Here is a 21981-nt window from a genome sequence, read left to right as displayed (position 1 = left end):
TCATATCATGTATATCTGCTTATTTAAGAACAAACAGGAGAGCAAAATATTTTCGACTTAGCTTAAGAACTTATTTTTCAAATCACCAAAATTCCATATATTTTCTTTTCCTCTCACTGACACTTTGGTCTTTTTTTCTCCCATCTACTATTCACTGCAACAGAAAACACCACAACTTCACTCCCTCTTTTAAACCATTTCAAACAAACTGTTTAAGAATACTAATGAAAGTTTTCAACCAAATGACTAGCAGTGTAATAGCTGACCATATTTCAGGTGTTATGGAAAAAGTTTAATACTTATAGTGTAAGCTCTCAAAGTACTTTGCAAATATCAGTCTGAACTTCATACAAACAATACAGAATACAATGCTCGCAAAATTAAGCTACCTGCTCACTATCACAAAGCAGGTAAATGATAATGGAAACAAATGTCCTAACTTCCTATATAATGAGATACTGTGCAAGTTTATACCCTACAACAGACCAATATAATATATACATCCATAGGGAATGTCTATAAATAAAAAGAATGCTGTAAGTAATTTGTCAGTTTCCACTATCTGCATCACCTTCAGTTAAAATTCTTCCCCATAAATAGCCAAAGACATAGCCTAAGTATGCCCAAGTAAATATATAAGCCATATATAAGGTCATTTAGCTTTGAAGCACTGTGTATAACTGCCACAAACATAAAAATTAAATTATTGAACAGCAGGGACATATTTACACTAGGGAAATTGAAGCTTAAATTTTAAATTGTTCAATAACTTAATTTTCAATTTCCCCAATCTGGTATATTATCTGCTTTGTGAACAATTAATGTCCCTTACAGTAAGTACTCTATCACCTAAATATACAAGCAATAACTGAAAGTATTTGAGTTCATGGAAAAGCGGAAAATAAGCAAAATTGTCAGTCAATTGCATTAAGGGCCTGACAAGTCTGCCTTAGTTACCATCTCTTTTGCACCTTCATCAAAAGTATATCTATTTTTAAACTAAATGATATAAACCCACCACCTAATTTTTCTCCCTTCAGAACTGGTATCTTTCTCAGAAATGTGTACTTAAGAAGCTCTTTGAGTTTAATCTAACAAACTAATGTGAAGTAATAAACCCAGCACACCAAAACAAGCCCAAATACACACAGCTCTCACTTACCTCAGCATTGTAGAATTTGGTTTTCACATCTAGTGGTTTAAGGACCTGAATGAAATGGAAAAAAAAGGCAGATTGACAATTGGTTCCTCAAACAACTTCAGCAGAAACTGCTTATAAGTTTTAGGATCTTTACTAAAGTGTTATTTTTCTTTTTGATCTTACACAGAACAGGTGCATAGTGGAATACATGATACAATCAACTGAGCTAAAGCCTCACAGAGTATATATTTGCTGCTTCTTATTTGCACAGTTGAATGCTTTGCTACTAAGCAGTTTTCTCAGATTGAAAACAAATACTTCTCCACTTAAGCACTGGCCACTTATGAAACCAGACAAATCCAGTGCACTAAGTAGATCTATGTCCTTAAAATATAACATTACATCCATCTTGTATCCTGAAGTGGTCTGCACTTGCTTTCAAGAGTGAGCAAGAACTGTGTAATATTTAGAAGTCCTTCAGTGTTCTGCAACAAACAGAAGTTACTAAAGGTTTCTCTAAAAATAAATGAAATAGAGAACAACTCATGTGATTAGCTTAAGCAACAAACCATTACTAGGCTTCACAGCCTTCTTGAAAATGCAACTGTTACAAGGAATAAAAAAGCCAATAAATTGTTTTAATCACATGAGATTAAATCAGCAAGAGAAAACATTTTGATGATATAAAAGGTGATAATAAAGCATTGGTTCTTAAGTGCTTTAATTTCGTGCATAAAGCTACTGCAGTCAACACATTCAAATATGAAATGGATATACACTAATGTAACTGAAAGAAATAATCTTCTATTATACTTGTAAAGAAATGAATTTAAATTACCTTGCTGAAGACATTTATTTCCCTTTACACAGGGAAACTTCTTTTTTTTTTTTACATGTAAGTGTACTGCTTCCTGAGAGACCCCTAAGGTTCCAAGTTGTGAACAAGTTTTTTAGCCCTGAAGAATTCAAGATTGAGTAGTAGTCTTCACAGAGATTTTTGCATTATAAACAGGCATAATATTCAACCTTTCAAGCAATCATAACTATCTCTCTCTAGTCAGAAAAAAAGTAAAAATTTTAATTTAGGTGTTTGTTGATTGAGTGGTTCTTTCCCACCAAATATTTTTCTTCAATGATCTTCTTATTAATTGCCCTAGATGTTGATGTTTTCTCTCTCTTTCAGATAAAGAAAGTAATTCCATTTGTTCCAATAAATTTCAAGTGGCATTCCAGTAAAAATCAAATAATTATTGTGAGGGTCACACACACACCCCCAACAACAATGGAACCCTAGAAAGAATCATTCCTTCTCCATATAAACACAATGGTGTTAATTACTCAGAGAAAGCTTTGGAACAAAAAGACACTATGGATCAGTATTAAACTACATATAATGGTTGAAAACAAGCTGCTTAAAACCAACTATAATACCAGTTTAACTTAAAAGATCCTAGAAAACATAACTGAAAAAGTTGAGAATCTATTAAAAAGAAAATGAGGTTGTTTTGTTATAAAATAGCTGGTGGTCCATTGATCACTAGCAGCCATCAATTCCCATTGTAAAGACATTGTTCAGTTTTCTGTAACATTTCTTTTTGTTTGTTCTCAGATTTTCTAGCTGGTGTCTTCATATCAAATTTAAAAAATAACAACCAACATTGCTTAGTGAAGTGCTTTTCTCATAATGAATCAGAAAGTATTTATAGAATGGTGTTAAAGTGTATATATACTTTTTGAGAAACTCTTATGCTTCATTCTTTGAAGGAAGAGCTTCAAATTTGACAGATAGCTGGCCTTAGCTATTTTGACAAAGTTGCCTGTGTTGGATTCAGTTAAAAAACACAGGTTACAATACGCACATAGACCCCTGAAAAACATGCACAAATAATTCCACATCAAATCTAAAGGAGACAAATTGACATTTTGGACAAGGCTCTGGCGAGAACAAGGATAGCGAAGGGAGAGAAGATGAGAACTGGAAGCCAGCATACACTAGGGATCAGAGAAAGCCTAGAGGGGACAGAGGGACAAAATAGTGAACTCCTGGGTGACAAAGAATGGAGAAATTGAAAGCAAAACAGTTTCACAAGGAGAGCAAGACAAAACACAGAGATGAAAATCAGCTTCAGCAAAGATGAAGAAACACTGCAGTTTCTGGGTTCAGAGGAAAGTGTAACACAAAAATCAATATGGAATGATTTTCCCTAGAACTGATTGTCTGGAAACAGCTTTGACTAATCAATACTTGCCATCTCAAGGCCCACAAGTTCTAACAGTACTTGGGTGTTCTTTGTCTGTAGCACATGGCAACTTAGCCTTCTAAAAACTGAAATGCTTTTTTCTGAAATATCCAGATAGAATATTAGAAAAGAGAAAAATGAAGTCACCTGCAACTTGCAAAAGATACAGGTTTCAAATACGTATCACTCCTGTATTGCCAGACACTCTGTAAGAGTGTCTAAAAATGTGTTCAGTAAAACAAGTCACCTAATCCTCCAATCTACAGGAAAGAGCCCACAGTTATCCAAGTCTCAGCTTTTTTCTCTAAAAAATAAACATCCATCAAATACACAGCTAAAATAGACTTTCCTGCCAGAACCAGTCCACAGATAACAGTACTTTCCTGCTTTCCTCAGTTATTCTAATCTCAAGTTTTGAAATTTGTGCAGTGGAACAAAAGGTTTCTACTATCAATTACTTCTGTAGATATTAGTCAGATAAAACACATTACACTTCTTTGCTTAGTTTCCTCTAAAAACAAACCACTAAGTTCTGATTTCAAAAAGGTTACACACACTAAAAGAAAAATCAGAATTTTACAATCTAAACTCAAAGGTCAGGTGTGTCAAAGTCAGAATGAACAATACTTGTTCTGTTTAAAAATAATCATAAAGCTATAGAAAGTTTTTTTTAAGAGTAGATTTTTCTTTCTCAACAAATGAATAAAAATTATAAGACATAATATTTACTATCTCTGAAATGTTTAAATGCATGGTAATTAGAAACCATCAATTCATGTGAAGTTTGAAGTGATGGGTTTTATCGGTTCACTTTTAGAAGTGAAACAGATTTTTAGTATGTAAAAGTGCTTTGGAAGTATCAAATGTTTTCAAACGGGTTTTCCAGATTCACCCACTTATTAGAATACTTCATGCAATACCTGAAATTTGAAGAACTTTCTGAAGTACATCTTCTCTCCTGTCTGCGTAGTGTAGCTTACTGCACAAACTAAGCTGAAAGAGACAATTTTTTAAAAAAATAATTTTGAATTACTTTAAATTTTGTGCCTATATCAGAGCAGCAACAGAATAGCATGCATATGCTGCAGTTTCATTTAAGCTCATTTAGTCATAGAAAAATTTAAAACCTTACATGTGTGTTCCTATCTCCTTTACTTCATGATGGATTACATCATCAATGCAACAGTCAGGTTTAAGTTCTGCCACTGCAGCACTAGAAGCTGAAAGGTTCAAGCGCTGAGAACTTGTCTGAAGATCAGCCTGGGGACACAAAAACAAAGCATTGGTTAGAACTGCAGCTGCTTAACGCAATTTAAAGAAGAACATATGTTCTAAAGTACTAGGTTTCACTGAGCATTTTGTACCCTACATGCTTTTAGACATGACTAAGACCACGAGATTAAGATCACGAGATACTTGTCAAGTTAAAGACAAGTTCTGAAATATGTATATAAACAGTCCAATCCTTTAACATGCAGCTTATAAAATCTCTGTTTACTGTTTACATTGAGTTCCACAATGACTTCTGGAATTTCTATTCTCAGTGTATTAGTTGTTCAGCAGAAAACGCAAAAAACCAACGCACTAGAAAAGAACTCATTTGAAATATAAGCAAAGTACAAGTCAATGCATGCTTTACAGAGACCTGCTTTCATGACCTCACTGAAAGTGCAAGTAAGTGAATATAACTCCAATTTTTTAGCTGTGGAAGTTTTGCAACACCAATTTTCCAGAGAAGCTTTATAAAATATCTGTTTTTTTCATACAATCCTAGTTTTTCATTTCAATCTTTAAATATTTCTATCATAATTTCTATTTTTATGCCTTAATTGTTTCCAATTTCCAGGCATATTTTCTGGATTAGAAAAAGTGACAGGTATTTCCCAAAGTCTACGTTTTAGCATTAAACATACAAAATATTGTCAGAAAACATACTCAACATATTTTATTTTTTTATAAATCCAGTAAGCAGGTTTATCTTCACATACCTTCACCAGTATGTCCTTGACAACTTGATTACTATCATTGTGTACACTAATGTAACTGGAAAACGTCTCTCCCAGAAATATATTTCTGTGTTTAAAAAAAAAAGTTTAGTAACAGTTATTTAAAAAAAAACACAGAACATTTCAGTAAAAGCCCTTTGAGTTCTAACTGAAATATATATATACACACACACACACACACTTGCCAGATCAAATTCTAAAAGTACATTGGCATTTTCACACCCACACTTCTTAATGTCATCCTTCTAAGACAAACAACTTCAAATGAGAACAAACAAATCAGAATCTTTTCCAAGGTAAAAATCTCAGAATAAGAAGGTTTACAGTACCCACAAAAATCACTGTAGTAAACTCTAAGTATAAGATGTGGTTTATAGTAGTGCATTATGTTATCAATTCACCTACAGCTGCAAATTTCTTTCAACTTCCAATCCTTGTTACATTCAGAGCCAGGCTACAGACAAGGAACATCAGGCAGCACACATTTATATATTATGTCACATTACAGATCAAGCCACAGATTATTTTTAAAATGATTGAATATCTCATTGCACAACAATATAAAAAAAGAAAGAAAAGTAATAAACACAATATCATTAAATGAATCCTAAACCTTGCATGTTACACTTACAATTATTTATTCTTACCCAAAGTTTTGGGGTAAAGTCAGCATTTCTCCCAGCATCAAAGTTTCTGCTCCCTTTACAGTAGAAGGATCATCTTTCATGAGCTGGTTAAATAGATTACCTGTAGAAATATCAAATTGCTAGTATCTAAGTATTTGCTGAGTCTAAAGTTTTGTCTGCGGTTAAGTTATGACACTTAATCACTTATTTAGATATAAGTTATTTTAGACATACTTATTTTACAACCAACTTGTTTAGGGATGAAATACATATCTATACATATGTACAGGCCTGCCTATAAATTAGAACTTACTTGCAGGCATTTGCGTCTAATAAACCATTCAGTATACACACTGAAGGGCGCAACCCCAAAGGCGTTGCTCAAATTAACATTAAACTTTAAGGGAAATTCTGCCCGAGTGAAGCACATTACATAACAGAACTAATCAACCCCACTTACTTTCTTCCCCTGCTTCCCTTTTATTTCCACACAATCTTGTTTTCTTGAATCTTTCCTTTGCCTCTTTCTTATACTTGACTTCTAGACTGCAACTGGTAGTGGGGGACAACCCAGGGATTTCCAATTTATGACTGTACACCAAGCATAACACAATTCAAAAGCCATGATTCTTGCAAAATAATTTTCCACAGAACACTCATGTATTGGTTCTAATTACCTGGGCATTTTCTCCACATAAAGAGGATAGCAACAGTAAACTTTCTACAATTACACATTTCTCCTTCACAACTGCCTTCCATCTTGTGTGTTAATTGCTCAGACTTTCAGGTCACATATTTCCAGTATCATCACCAAACTTTCAAAGCTGTAGGTCAAGAGTTGTAGAGTGCATCTTGGTATTTTCCTATAGCCATTACCAAACATAAAATATATTGCTGTTTCGGATTACCATCTCGGGGAGTTTGTAAGACTCCTCTGACATCTAAGTCCCAAAGCTCACATTACTTAAACCTGGTAATACGTACATAATAGTCAGTGGAGAAGACATACCTGGTAAATCTCTTTCTTCACAAGTCACAGGAATATTAGTGAATAAAGTAGGTTTGGTTAGCCTCATCACTGCAAAAATCAGAAAATAAACCATAGGTCAATGAGACAAGTTTGGTGGGTTTTTTTTTTTTTTTGAAAAGTATAATTTTGTCTTGCTCTCCTTCCACCAAAAAAACCCACAACCACTAAATCTTAGCCTGAAAAAAGGTAACACTTTTTTGGATCACCTGGCCTTTTTCAATACAAAAAACTCTGTGCTACTCTCAGATCCAAAGGCAGTAGTGATGCCATTGCTTGTTCTTGCTTTATTCCCCTGGTGCACTAACATCTACCGCTTTCAATTTTTTATTTTTCATTTACGTGCTAAACATCTTATACCCGTTACAGTGTTAAGTGCTTTGTGGGCTCCAGGACAAGTGTACCAGTTTCATATTTTTGTGGACTCTTCTAGGCCTGTTCTGTGATCCTGGTTGCTCTAGAATGGGACATGAATACTAGTACAGACCCCTTCAGTCAAGCTGCAGGCAATTGCATCTACACCCTAATCTCCAAAACATACTCAAGATAGAGTTGCAAGTCTAAAAGCCTACATTATTTATACAACCACTTTTTCTTTTAGTTCCAAACTTTAAACTCAAACCAGCAAAACCATCACAAAAACCTCAGGAAGACACTTACAAAAAACCTATTTTATTGATACTGACAAAATCAAAATCATTAATCTTGCTATTAAAAAACCTCTACTTCAAGAATGTGGTATTTTCAAAGGCTACTTTAACTCAGAATACTCAAATTTATATGATTTTTACTTGTATTACAGATTTAAGATGTTGCTTCTTAAAAGACTTCCTCCCTATTCATATAAACCGATGGCCCTAATCTTGTATATAACTTCCCATGAAAGCATTCACATGAAATAGAGTTGAGTGTTTGTAACCTTAGGTTTTGATCCAAATATGTAAAAATCACTGATTTGTTTTTCTTTGAAAATTAACAGACATAAACCCATATATTTTCTGAAAACTAAAACTAGAAAATAAAATTAAAGGATTTCTCTTGACTGCAAGAAGTTAATCAACATCCTTGCACTGACACATGTATTGTGCTTTTATCTTTATTGTACTTTTGTACATCTTACATATCCAGTCAGCATTTGCTATTTCCAGTTGTATAAAATATTCAATTATTTTGACACACATTTGGGTGCAGTGGGCTGTATTGGTTCACAAGAACTTACACTACCATACAGCAGACCTATGCAATATCAACACAAACAAATCTCAGTTTTCACATAAAAAAAGGTAATACATTCTCTTTGTTGTGGTGAAAAGTTGAAAAACATGACCTCTGAAGGCTTAGAACCACAAGGTAAATAAAAAGCCCCAAAACATACAGAGTAAATGGAGAACCAGATTCAACATTCAAAATGAAAAAGATAAATACCGAATTATACGTGCATATGAACTAAGCATTTCTGGAACAGTTCAAAATGGAAGTCTGGATTTCAGCTTGTACAGTGGTGTTACACAGGACTGTAATAATTCTGTAGAGAAACCAAATGTGGTGTTCACTTTTTATTACATGACAGTTACCCAGCTGAGACGCTCACAGCTTGCAGTGCATGTATCATTATTTGCATGCAAGCCAACCCAAAGCAGCAGAAAGCTGACAGCTACCACTGAACAGTGACACAAATCTCTCCTTCTATTTAGTAAGATGTTTGTTTAGCTCTTTTGTTGATATAGTAAATAAATGTAGTGCGACTGTATTATTGGCAGGTACCTGATTCTATTCAAATCTACAGTAAGCCCATAAAAACTAGCATTTGCTGACTGTTTCTAAAGGAACAGTTACAGATCAAGTTTAGTCCTGTTTAAGACAATAAATAAACAGATCATAGAATGAAGTCAAAACATAAATAAATCAAGATATGTAGATTATCATATTTAATAGGACTACCAAATTAATATTAGAAAATGTTGCATCTTTGCAGGACAACCTCTCATGTCTTTTCTTCTAAGATCCTAGACACAAAATAAACCATTCAATAAAACTCAAATCACTGTATTCCACGCTGTATTCCACTCTATTATATCCTTACAAATGCTGGCACACAAAGAAACTTTGTTACTATTAATGTTAATCTCAGAAACATAATTTCAGTAAAATAACTTGGCTATATAACCTTTAAAAATAATAATGACCCTCCATTACTCTAGACAGCATTTTACATTGTTTTTGCTAAGTGGTAATATTAAATGTCCCAAACACCCCAAATGTCAATATAAGACCCCCCCTTAACAGTCAAAGTTTAGAAATACATGTTGTCCTGGTTTTGGCTGGGATAGAGTTAATTTTCTCCCTAGTAGTAGGCACAGTGCTGTGTTTTGGATTTAGTAGGAGAAGAATGTTGATAACACACTGATGTTTTCAGTTGTTGCTAAGTAGTGCTTATGCTAGTCAAGGACTTTTTCAGCTTCCCATGCTCTGCCAGGTGCACAAGAAACTGGGAGGGGGCACAGCCAGGACAGTTGATCCAAACTGCCCAAAGGGCTATCCCATACCGTATGATGTCATGCTCAGTATAGAAACTGGGGGGGTTGGCCAGGGAGCAGCGATTGCTGCTCAGGAACTGTCTGGGTATCAGTCAGCAGGTGGTGAGCAATTGCATTGTGCATCACTTGCTTTGTATATTATTATTATCATTATTATCATCATTACTATCTTACTTTATTTCAATTACTAAACTGTTCTTCTCTCAACCCAGGAGTGTTTCTCACTCTTACTCCTCCGATTCTCTGCCCCATCCCATCGGGGTAGGGGGAGTGAGCGAGCAACTGCGTGGTGCTTAGTTGCTGGCTGGGGCTAAACCATGACACATGTCAATGACCCAAGCTAAGCAATATCCTTAATTTTAAACTACAAAAAGATATTAATGCCTGTAATAAAATATAATTATTCCAACATAAGGATGTCATCAAAAGAAAACTGTAGAAGTCCAAGGGGATTTTGTTTAATTTTTACACAGAGGGATCTCTGTTATGCTTACGTGCACTTTTATTTGATCAATGTTAATGATAATCTAACAATCTACAAATACCATTCACTTATTTTCCCCCTTTTCCAGATGCCACAGACCTTGACCTCCAGCCACAGCAAAATTATCTGCAGTTAGTAGGTGTGCCTAAGAGAAATACATACCCTTGCAGTCATATCAATCCCAGTTTAACTGCTCTACTGACCCTCCAAACATTGAATTGAGCAGGGACAGCATGACCTTGAAACACTTTATTCTTTCAGATGTTCTTTTAACAAAAAATATTGCTAAACTCAGCCTTTTATCACCATAAAAAACATTAAAATCCTCAGAGACCTTTACCTTCCATAATGACAACAAATAGAGGTTTACAGCTAGAAGTCCAATTTCTTAATTTCCTGACCTGTAGCTGGAAGTTAGTGCTTTCTTGTTCTCCAGTATAATTAGAGACAAAAGACCACAAACATCGGGGGGCGGGGGAAGTCTTATTACCAAAGTCATAAACCAGCAAATACTAAGTTGTTCATTATTTTTCAGCACACAGCTTCCACTGAAACTTTCATTAGTATTTCTGGGAAAATATGGATAACAATACTAAAACAGCATATATATGAAACAGGAAGTAAGTTTGCATTTCATGTGAGGGCTATGCCTTTATTAAGAAAACCCCCACACACTACTTTCAGGAAATAATCAGATCGTGAAAGTCTCAATGTCAAAAATAATTACAGATCCTTATAGAGATTTTAACAACCCACCTACAAATATTTTTCCTTCTCCTAATTTTAGAGATGCACAGTGAGGATGTTCTTTGCTTGACTGCAAGCATAACTTAATTGTTATCTGACACAGCTTGCCATAATAGTCTGGAATTTTTTTTTTTCCTTTAGACCACCAACGTAGAGAAAAGCTACAAAATGCAGTACTAAGCCAAACACAAACTTACTAATCTTAGTAGAACCACTCATAAGCCTTCTGGCAAAACAAAGTTAAATAAATATATTATGGTTAAACAGCTGTAGCAAAGTAATATTAAGTAGTTTTCTGCTCATTCATTCATCAGTTATTCTGAGGTTTGTATATTCTAAGCTGCTTTAAAACTCTAGTACTTCAGACAGCAGTTTTATTATGAAACTCTATCTTACAATTATAAGCTAAATATAATTCCAAATTTATGTACAAGCAAATTCATTTTATCAGTAAGGCTTAGCTTTTCCCTAAGAATATTTCTAACATATTCACAGTATAATATGTCACAGAAAATCCATATCTGTCCCACAGATCTTTGGATAGTAGCATTGCAAGATGGCAATTCATTCTGCTTGATGAGTCTATTTAATTTTATCCAGATGTCCTCCAAATTCTGATTATTACAAATAGGCTGTTCAATTGTCCACTTTGCTCTATAAAATGCATGCAGTTTTAGTCTTTGCAAATTATTTTGCAGTTCTTGAGATAAAGGAAGAATCTTTTCTTTAAGCTTAGGGCTAGGGAGAGAGACGCTCCAAGACCTTTTCAATTTTTGTTTTCCATTAGGTGGTGGTTCTCCTTGATTCTCCAAGTTCATTGGTCTGTGAACAGTTTGTGCTTGGATTAACGTCTGCCCATGTTTCACGTTAGACTGAAACTCAAGGAGATTTTTTGTGCAGTCATAATCAGGAGATCCTGTAACATATTCTGAAGGCATCAAAAGTTGTTTCAATTCTTCTGCTTCCTCACAAGAGATAACAGGTGGCTGCTTTTTTGGTTTGAGGGGAAGTCTGTATAAATCATTTGGAAACCAGAGTGTAAATCTTGGTAACTGACGAATGGGAAACTCCTTCACTGCTGCTTCTGCAAATTTCTGCAGTTTTATTAGATTTCTCTCGTGTGGTCGATAATGCAAGACCACTTCCATGCTTCTACAGTAGGAATCCAGTTATTCTTAAGAAAAGGAACAGTTTCTTGATTAGGATTTGAGAATCTAGACTGAAACACCTTATTTACAAGAATTTCCTTGCCCCATGCTGCAAAGATCAGTGGAAAACCAGACCTAAAGCAGAAGTATTATAAAAAAATAAGATACTACAATATTAAAAAAAACATTGCTAGGATATTTTACAGAAAAGCAACGTGTAGTAAAAATAATATCAGAACATTCTACTTTATCCAGGCTGAAGATTAGCAACTGTATTCTATCATTACCAGCGTAACTTCAGTATGCTGAACATTACCAGCATGCACGCAGTTTACTCAACACTATCCCACCCGTGAGTATTCTTTTACCATCACCACCTCATACTTGTCATCCATCCATCATTATTCTTGCTATAGTGTTGTGATGCATATTAAGACATAAAATTATTACTGCCTATTTTCTCAAATTTACCAGACTTTTTTTTTTAAAAAGTGTTTTCCTCCTACACTTCAACATTTTAAGACAGGGCATATAAAGCAACTAGAAAACACATGTGTTACAAAAATCCTGCCTGAAATAATACTGACTGATAGAGCGGTTTAATTTAGAGTCACAGGTTAAAAGGGAAGTGCTATAGGCAGATTAAAGTTACTTGCTTCCACTTCATATCAGAACTAGACATTTAGTTTGTCTCAGAGCTTCCAAGCAATACATGCAGCCATCCTTCTGGTCCTTAACTTAAGGACCTGATAAGGACCTGATAATTCTTTAATTTCTTAGACCTTTAGAATAACTAAAAGACTCATTAAGTCCTTAAAAACTTTATACTTTCATACATCATTGCTTTCTTTCACACAAAGATAATGACGAGGGAGGGGAACTACAAACACTACTATGAAACATAACATACACTCTCTTGCTCTGCTGTTTTTCCCCTCTAACAAGTTTGCAATAATTTCAGGTTCCCTGCCATAGATCAGCAATATACAATGATATTAATCAATAAAATCAAGGATTGCTTAATCATTACACTGTCAAGATTTTGTTTAAAATAGTCACAATGCAAAGAAACCCCGACACCTCTTTTACTTCTTTTGCAAAATCTACAGCCTGGACACTGCACCAAATTCAATACAAGCCCAAGGATTATATTGATTTCTTACAAATCATAAAATGTTTTGCTTCAAATTAATTACTATCAAAATGCATTTGTAACATCAGCTGATGATGTTTCATGTCCTCAGGTTTTTTACTTTATTTTGTGTGCATGTGTGTGTGTACACACATATGAAAAAGGGCTTGTTGATCTTTGAATTATTATTAACAGATTTTACTGTGACATGCAGACACCATTAAAAACTCTCTCCAGGATGTTGTAAAACTAGTAAATTGGCAGAAGATGGGCTCTGAAAAAGTCTATGCACCTGCACTACTTTACCCATCTGAACATCCTCAAAAATTTAAAATGCTTGCAGAATTGACATCTTAACCAACTATTTATTGCTCCTACTTAACTAGCAGCATTTATTTTATAAACAAGCACGGTTAGAAAAAAAGAAAGTAAAAACTATGTCTGTTGACTGAAATAAGGTGAAAGTGGATTCAGGCTTTTCAGTGTTTCAGTTGCTGACTTACTGGTACCTAACTGCCAGCAGAAATTATCAAGTTTTTGCAGGGCTCTCTTGATTTCTGCATTAATTCTGCAAGGTATGCAAAGACATACACATTTTTATTTTCACTATTCGCGATTCCTGAATCAAGGACATAAGCCCAGTAGCTGCCCATTAAACACGAGATTTAAGGGGCAAAAACCATGAAAGGGGGAAACAAAACAAACAAAAGAGACAGCAGAGAGCTAGAAAGGAAATTAAAAAAAAAAAAAAAAAAAAGGATTTTCTTGTAACTGCTGGGAGCCTTGTCCAAAATGCAAATACATCGAACAGCCTCGATGGCTGCACCAAGCAAGGTGCGCACCCGGTTGCAGGGCCCGCTGACGCTTGCCGCGGCTCCCACCCCCACCCCGGCTCCTTTTTACCCCCGGGCACCTGCCGGGCCGCTCCCTACTCGCCCTTCTTCAGAGCGGGGGGAAGGAACGACCTCGCCTCCGAAAGGCACACAGTGTTTCACGACCGCTTCGCAACCCAGCGCCCGAGCCGCCCTCCCTGACCGCGGCGCCCGGACCGGCCGCAGCGCCCCGCCTCTCCCCCGGGCCGGGCCCGGCCCGCCTCAGCCCTCAGGGCCGGCCCCAGCGCCGGCAGCGGGGTGAGGGCAGGGCCGGCGGAGGCGGCCTAGGAGGGTGGGCAGCAGGCATCGGCGGGCCGCGCTATCGGTACCTTTCAGAGCCAGCAAATGCTCCTGCTTGGGCTGGTTGACGTCCATGGCGCCAAGCCTTCACCCCCACGGGAGGGCAGAGGGGCCAAAACGCTGCCGCTGGCGGAAAGCGCTCGGCCGGGAAAGGCGGGATGAACCTGTGCGCGAAGCCGGGGCGCGGTAAATACCGCCGAGGCCGGAAACAGCTGTCCCAGCATGCAACTCGTCCTCGTCACGGCACGGCACCCAGCACGGCGGGCGAAACTACAGCCCCCAGAACGCACTGCCTCCCGCTCCCCCGCGGGCGGACGGCTGCTCCCTGGGCGTTCCGGGAGGGGGGGCACCGCCTCCGCCTTTGCATGCTGGGATATGTAGTCCTCAGAAGCCATGGGGGCAGCTGTGCGGCGCGGCACGACGGGAACCGTAGTTCTCTGGTGCGGGTCCAAGGAGGCGGGCGCAGACCGGCCCGGCGCGGCGGCGGGGGTGCGCATGCGCCGACCGGGGCGGCGCCCGGGGAGCGGGGGTGCCGCTGCCGGCGCCTGGCTCCTTCCTGCCGCTGGCCGCTCCGCTCTGCCCTTCCCAAGATGGCGGCCCTAGGTGTAAACAAGGTCGGGGCTGGCGCCGGGCTGGATGGCAGCCGCGGCTCCGGTGGCAGCGGCCGCGGCCCGGCTGGCGCCGCAGTGAAGGTGAGACGGGCTGCGCGGCCCTTCGCGCTGTCCGGCTCGGCCGCCTCCTGCGGCAGGGCAGGCTGTGGCGGCCGGGGTTGCGCCGTCGCTGCCTTAGCTGGGGGAAGGGGTGGCGCGGGGTCTCCGGGACTGGAGGCGTCCCCTGAGGCGGCGGGGCTCGGCTCGGCTCGGGGCGGGGCGGGCCGGGAGGCCGCTTCGGAGGCGCTTTCCCCGCCTCGTCCGCGCAGAGCCGCGCTGCCGTGGGGTGCCTGGGAGCGGGCTGCGAGGGGGGAGGCCGCTGCGTGAGGGGAAGGGTGACTGCCTCAGAGCGGGGAGCTGTCCCCGAGAAAGCGTAACGCCTGGGCTCCCTGAGGTGGTTAGCTGACGTATTGTCCTATGTATTGTCGGGCGCTGGGTTGGTTTTTTTTTTTTTCCCCCCAAAATGACGATTTTGCTTTCTGTTAGTGGCTTAAGATGTTCCCGTCCCCTGGTGTTTGTTCCTGCCACCTCGATGCTGCATTTGTAGCTTCATAAATAGGCAACTTGGTATGACTGACCTTTTTATGCACATCAGCAATGAATGGAAACTTTCTCCACCCGCTGATAGTCTGCTTTGACAGGGTCTTGCCCTCTGTTTCCTTTTCCTGCGAGGACGTTTCAGCTTACTGAGTTGTGCTGCTTGACCAGTGAGTTTTTCTTGCGGCAGCACATTAAATGAAGTGGGCAAGAACTAGTGGTGATCAGGTGGGACGCTGAAGAGTTAGAATGTTCAGGTCTATTTACTTTTTTTTTTAATATCATTCATACGGTCGTTATTTGTGTGTACAAAGCAAAATTAATGACTCAGCCTGTCTGTTGTGATTGCAGGAACTTCTGTAAAATAAACTATGTCATATGGCTTGCTGTATGAAGTTTTGCTTTTTTGTCAGCTCAAAACCTAATGGGCTTTTATTAAATTGCAGGTTCTTGAGTGTGGAGTCTGTGAAGATGTATTTTCTTTGCAAGGTGACAAAGTTCCCCGGCTGCTTTTGTGTGGCCATACTGTCTGCCATGACTGTCTTACCCGGCTTCCCCTTCATGGCAGAGCGGTTCGTTGTCCATTTGATCGACAAGTTACTGAACTAGGTAAGAAAATGTAAGTCTAAGGTTCTTAGAACCTGTTAGCCAAGGATATCTAGAAGATAATGCTAGATACAGATTCTTAGTGCTCCACTTAGTGATAATATTTCCAAGTAATGAATGTGGAGTGTTCCTTTTCATGCGGAGAAGCTCATAGCACTATTAAGCACTAGTCAAATAGGTATCTTATAAAGATAAAATCTTGACTTTCTTTTTCTCTTCTTGAACCTGGGCTTGCAAGCTTTATACCTTAAAGTCTTTTTGTAGACCTGTATTTACAAAGGGAGTACTATTTTTTAAATTAGTGTTTAAGGGTTCTTGAATGGATGTTAGTTTCCTGTTGTCTTTCTTAAACACTAAATAAAGCATGCAATTAAATAGGTAGCTTATTTGACAAACAGATTTGTCTGGATTCGTGATGAAGTGATACAGAGGGAAGTATCAGTGATAACAAACTGTTTTTTTAAAATGTAATTCTATACATGCAATAACTGATAATAGCAGGCTATCAACAGGAATTCCTCTACTGTAGGAGCGTCTGCAGACAGTATTTGAAAGGATAAGACAGCTTTTATCCAACGGTGGAAGTTTATTTTAGGCAAAAGATGACACATGCTTATAATTCCTTCAGAATAAGAACTGCCTATTTAACATAGGGTTACAGAGAAAATGAGTTATCAGAAGATTTTGTACCAAGAAGAACTTGTTAATAGAACTGGCTCCAGCAGTTTTGAATAGCACAGGGAAAAGAGCTGTTGGAAGGAGGAGAATCCTCAGAGAAGGAGATCTCTAATCTAGTAATCCATGAAAGAAGTGTTTAAATACCAAATTTGCTCAAATAAGAATTTACTTTGCATTAAGAGAATCTGCTAGCATGTAGACCAAACTAAGAGGAATATTAAGGCACCCTGTGGGTTGTTTTCATGGAAATAGGAGTCAGGAAAAGACGTATCAGTCTCATATGAAAGAGCGGTTTGGTTTTTTGGGGGGTGGGGTGGTAAGTATGAGCAACATGAATGATTGCCAGTCTAGAAGATGTGCTTAAAAGAGTCACGATTTGTTTTACTTCTTATCTATGACTATACAGCTGCACGAGATTTCTTCAACTGTGCTTTTAAGGGGGAGAATGTTAGAGCACAAGGCTCAGTCCTGCTGTTGTGAAACATTTCTGTCCAAGACCTCTGCTTGTATCTTCTGAAGTAAAAGTACATTTTTATTACTGTAGGGAACTTGTCACTTCTTAGTTTTTATTGTGCATTTTTTTCCCAGGCATGTGAAAGTATTCTAACGTTTTTTTGTGGGTTTCAGGTTTAACAAAAATGAAGCTGTATAAAAACATTTAAAGTTTTTTCATCTTGCATAATACTGAGGAGCTTCTGATGAAACACAGTGACATGTTATTAAACTTGTAAGGCTCCTATAGGTAGGAAGGGGGAAGAAAAGCTTCACCTTTTGTGTCTAGGATAGTAGACTTGCATCCTACTGGCTAGTACTAGAAAGAAGGATGATATGCTGTGACCAGCAGTTGTTCAAAAAACTGATAGGTAGAAAATTTTAGCAAAACAGCTTGAAAGTAAAAATACTTAAGTGAATAAAAATGTTCTGCCTGGTGATTTGGGGCAGAAGATGGTTATAGCCACTTTTAGTCTTACCAGGTCCATAAGAACTGTCTTAAGAAATATAACTGCTTCTAGCATGTAAAAATGGGGTGTTTTGTGGAGTGCAGCTCATCATGGCCCTCCCTTTGAGGCGTCTGTGCATTTGTTGTCTTGCTCTAATGACCTAGTAGTGACTGCTGTTGGTTAAATGTGCTGCACTCATAGTTCTGTTTCCTTCTGAGAGCTCAGGAGTTGAGCTGGGAGGGAGGCATGGCAACTCTGGGCCTAGGGAACTTCTCATCCTTCCCTCCCCTCACAGGGCATGTGAGAAAGTGAGCTCCATTTTTACCCACTTCTGCAATTGCCATTCTGCCATTTAATGAAGTAGTCTCAGGAAACTGTTTAGTATCTAAATCTAGAGTACAGGATCACTGCCAAGAGAAAGTTCTGTTGAAGGAAAAGCTGTATCATCAGGGCATAAAGCTACCTGTGTTGAACCAAGTTGCTTAATCAGTAACTGTGGATTTTACAGATGCTTTTACTTGGTCATTTAACCTATACAGTTCAGCAGATAGACTTGCTTGTTTTCCTTTGCTCGTACTGCTAAATCACTTAATCCTATATTTGTCCAAGTTTTCCCAAGGAATCTTGGGAACTCTTTGAAAGAAATACTCAGGGATCTACATATGTGTAGTTATAGCTGTATTTTCTCCATTCTGAAGTGAATGTTTGGTTTAAGTTTATTGGCCTGTCTCTTCTCTCTATATGTAACTGTATGGTAAGGCAGGGTTAGAAATACTTTTGTCTATCAAGATTTCTGGAAATATGGAGTCTACAAGTGAAAATTGACAACACATCACTTACGTGCTTAGCAAAATATTCTAATAGTTCATAAAATCTTGCTATGGGAGAAAATCTTGAGTAATGAACCGGGAGGACTAAAGCCTGCCCAAACCATAGTACTTTGCAGAGTAGACTATACATAGATTTTTGGGGGGATTTTGGGAGTTCTTTAATTAAATTGCCCATGACTATTCTTCTAGTGGAGAATTTTAAATGAATATGTACATGTTGAAAGTATGTGAGCTGTCTAGTGGTTATCTTCAACTGGATTAACATTCTTTAACCACAAAGATGTAATGGAAAAGCTTTTTCAATTTGCAAAATTCTGAAGCCATGTATTCTGGAGATTATGTTGACTCAGGCAATATATTTAGGGAAAAAACTATAAAATGGCCTTTGTAGAAGAGACTGCTCTAAAAGCCTTTTCCTTAAAGTATCGTGATTTTGGAGAAGAGGTGAATCGCTTCTTGCAAACTGCTTTCCCTCTTCTTTCTGTGTTGGATTAGTGGCTTGTTTGGTTTTGGTTTTTTTTTTTTTTTAATACATGGACCAGGGAACTGTTGGGAAGGATGTGCTTGTGTAACAGCTTTGGAGGCTCTGGCTTTTGACTTTAGCTGAGCGGCTCTGCTAAGGAAGCCTTTAATGGTTCATGAGGTGAACTCTCCCTACCATCACATTACAGGGCTGAAACTTTTCTATCATTAGAGCTTGTTGAACTGATGTATGCAGGTATTGGCATCCTCTGTAGAATCCATCCCATTGGTATTGTTTACATCTACATACTCTTTTGCTAGTGTTTGAGTGCTGAGATAAAACTTCAAAACATTGTGCAAGAAAATGTGGCTATAACAAGATTCTCTCAGCTTTGTTCAGACATTTAGACAAAATTTGTTCCTTTATTCCTTGCATTATTTATAATCCTTTTTCAGACAAGCTTGATGCTTTTGAAAATGACATTTGTATTGTTGGCTGGAGTTGGTCTTAATATATTCACTCTGTTGCTATCTCATTCCTGGCGTACACACTTCCTGCTATTCATGTCTTACTCTTCTTTAGAGAAGAAGCAGTCAGATTGTGTAGTGGTTTTCTAATGGGCACAAACATCCCTTGTAGGCACAAGGATGAGATCACTAGACTCTTTCATGTTTGTGACCAAAGCAGAATTTGAGCTGAAGTCCAATAGATTAAATAGATGTGTTTACACTACTCATCTTTTAGTGTTTTTAAATATGAAATAAACACCTGATCAGTGTGTTGAAAAAGTGCAAGTTGAGTACATAGTAATTTTATAGTAGGTTTAGTGTAAAAAGAAGTGAAATGACTTTTTCTCAAATATGTATGCTTTGACTTCCTGGCTTGGCTTTCTCTTCATGCTAGACATGGAACAGAACTAGCATGATTAAAATCAGATACAAGAACGTAAACTGAGGAGAATACTACTTTGTTTTTTATTTTTAATAAACATATTAAAACCTATGTAAGAAAATACTTTTGTGAGAAACTCCGTAATGATTGAAGAGCTTCTTCCTCTCTCAGCCTTATCCAATGTTTGCTTAAAGGCTAAGACAATGTTTGCTTAAAGGCTAATTTTCTATAATATATTTCAAAAGTAGGTTTATCCTTTTTGTGCGTGTACATCCATATATACTATGCTATTAATGGCTATCTGGGTTAGTGGCTAATCTGGAGATACGAGGTCCACGTTAGTATCATTATATGGGTGTACTGTTAATGTGAGTATTTTATATACTGTAGTAACTGAAGGTTGTGCACAGTCAGTTTGCTATGGGACAGTGCTGTTCTAAACACTGTAGAAGAGAACAATCTAGCCACTTTTCTGTATGTTGCTTTCTGGGAGTTAGCGTCTAGAAATCTGTCTACATACAGTGTCAGCAAATCCAGACTCCATTAACAAACTGGTTTGACATGATTTAGATTCTAAAAGTGGATATCGTGCTCTGTATTTCTTAACTTGTAATAAAAGCTGACTCTTCCTTGCTTTGTGTAAACTCTGAAGTCAGAATATATCAAGGCAGATGACTGCTGGTGCTAGCTGTAATTGTGGAGGACTAGAACATAACTTCTGTAAACTCCTTCAAGATCTGTGGTAAACAAAAGTTAAAATATTTCTTTTTTTTGTTCGCAATTTATTTTGTGGAGTGCACTAGCTTAGATTAGATGTTGGTAATGTTATCTGTACCAGTGAAGGCTTCCACCATAGAACTGATAACTGCAGAGGGCACTGACATGCCCTTGCTTTATACCTAACTTCAAAGTTACTAAGCAGTGCCTTGATAGGCCCATTTCCAGAGACAGCAGATGTGCTAAAATCAATAGTCTTTTACTAGTAAGTGGTTTTTTTTAAACAGATAGTCAGATTGTTTTGTACCTGTTGAGGGTGTTGGAGGGGAGAAGAGGTTATGTATGCTCCCATTTATAGCTATAGGAAAACAGTATTCATCCATTTACCTGTTCTCTGAACTCTGCCTTTTATCTGTGAGGCACACAACTTCTGTTTTGAGTTTGGCTGCTGAGAATATTATGGTTGATGGCTTAAACTGTAGGGAAAAATGCCTAGGAAAGAAAGTTTCACATAACAGAACTGGAAGCTACACAAAACAGTAAGTTAAACAGTGTGGATATGTTGGTTCCTGTTCACATTGCTCTTCAGAGGTACCATAGCATTGTTGCCCTCACTTTGGCCAGATGTGGCATGCACCTGATGAAACTTCTTGTTCTGCTCCCCTTGATGGGAAAACAGTTGGCATGTGAACATTCCGGTCTTCCATGTAATTGTGCCTAGCCATGTAATGCAGCTCTGCTCTTTGAAACAGTACTGCAGGAAAAATGTTGTCAGGTAGTAAAAACACTTGCATGTATTTCAAACAAGTTTTGAAGTGTTAAGATTGAAAGCCAGTCTCTTTTTTTCTTGTTTCATAGCTCTTGAAGTAAAACAGAATGTTGTGGTTTAACCCCAGTGGGCAGCTCAGCCCCACACAGCCACTTGCTCACTCCTCTGCGGTGGGACAGGGTAGAGAATTGGAAGGGCAAAAGTGGGTTGAGATGAAGACAGTTTAATAGGTAAAACACAAGTTGTGCACACAAGCAAAGCAAAACAAGGAATCCATTTGCTACTTCCTATTGGCAGGCAGGTGTTCAGCCATCTCCAGGAAAGCAGGGCTCCATCACATGTAATGGTTACTTGGGAAAACAAACACCGTAACTGTGAATGTCCTTCCCCTTCCTCCTTCTTCCCCCAGCTTTTATTGCTGAGCAGGATGTCATATGATGTGGAATATCCCTTTGGTCAGTTGGGGTCAGCTGTCCCGGCTCTGTCCCCTCCCAGCTTCTTGTGCACCCCCAGTCTACTTGCTGGGGGGCAGTGTGAGAAACAAAAAGGCCTTGATGCTGAGTAAGCACTGCTCAGCAATAGCTAGAATACGGATGTGTTATCATCACTGTTTTGGTCACAAGTCCAAAACATAGCCCC

General features: G+C 38.3%; 3 protein-coding genes across 14 annotated transcripts in view; 1 reads left to right on the top strand and 2 right to left on the bottom strand.

Annotated features, from left to right (window-relative positions):
• The window catches only part of TRAPPC13 (trafficking protein particle complex subunit 13), a 28133-nt gene extending 13698 nt beyond the window's left edge, over window positions 1-14435 (bottom strand). For 5 of the 8 annotated variants that reach the window (XR_012831877.1, XM_075727057.1, XM_075727058.1 and 2 more), the window contains exons 1-7: window positions 14290-14435; window positions 7023-7091; window positions 6035-6134; window positions 5370-5454; window positions 4514-4641; window positions 4302-4374; window positions 1163-1207 (exon numbers count right to left, since the gene is read on the bottom strand). Coding sequence is in view for 7 of the 8 variants with exons in the window: in XM_075727057.1 (XP_075583172.1) it covers window positions 1163-1207; window positions 4302-4374; window positions 4514-4641; window positions 5370-5454; window positions 6035-6134; window positions 7023-7091; window positions 14290-14335 (546 nt within the window). In the remaining variant the exon portion in view is untranslated. Of the gene's footprint in view, window positions 1-1162; window positions 1208-4301; window positions 4375-4513; window positions 4642-5369; window positions 5455-6034; window positions 6135-7022; window positions 7092-8465; window positions 9032-11570; window positions 11589-14001; window positions 14078-14289 lie in introns of those variants that run through there. The other 3 variants (XM_075727063.1, XM_075727064.1, XM_075727062.1) reach the window with 3 other exon arrangements.
• Window positions 9873-14329, bottom strand: SHLD3 (shieldin complex subunit 3). Its single transcript, XM_075727067.1, has 2 exons — window positions 14290-14329; window positions 9873-11982 (listed from the first exon to the last, which is right to left on the bottom strand). The coding sequence occupies exon 2, from the start codon at window positions 11954-11956 to the stop codon at window positions 11207-11209; it is 750 nt and encodes a 249-aa protein (XP_075583182.1). The 5' UTR covers window positions 11957-11982; window positions 14290-14329; the 3' UTR covers window positions 9873-11206.
• Window positions 14436-14850: 415 nt separating the features above from the next.
• The window catches only part of TRIM23 (tripartite motif containing 23), a 29112-nt gene continuing 21981 nt past the window's right edge, over window positions 14851-21981 (top strand). For 2 of the 5 annotated variants that reach the window (XM_075725833.1, XM_075725832.1), the window contains exons 1-2: window positions 14851-14952; window positions 15894-16056. In XM_075725833.1, coding sequence (XP_075581948.1) covers window positions 14851-14952; window positions 15894-16056 — 265 coding nt within the window. Of the gene's footprint in view, window positions 14953-15494; window positions 15676-15893; window positions 16057-19466; window positions 19470-21981 lie in introns of those variants that run through there. The other 3 variants (XM_075725836.1, XM_075725835.1, XM_075725834.1) reach the window with 2 other exon arrangements.

The sequence above is a fragment of the Pelecanus crispus genome, chromosome Z, assembly GCF_030463565.1.
Source record: "Pelecanus crispus isolate bPelCri1 chromosome Z, bPelCri1.pri, whole genome shotgun sequence".
NCBI lineage: Eukaryota > Metazoa > Chordata > Aves > Pelecaniformes > Pelecanidae > Pelecanus > Pelecanus crispus.
Note: the sequence above shows the minus strand (reverse complement) of the source record. Positions and strands in the feature narration are given on the sequence as shown.

Bases quoted from the DNA above. Each gene is read 5' to 3' on its own strand.
- SHLD3 (XM_075727067.1), bottom strand. From the start codon at position 11,956: ATGGAAGTGGTCTTGCATTATCGACCACACGAGAGAAATCTAATAAAA.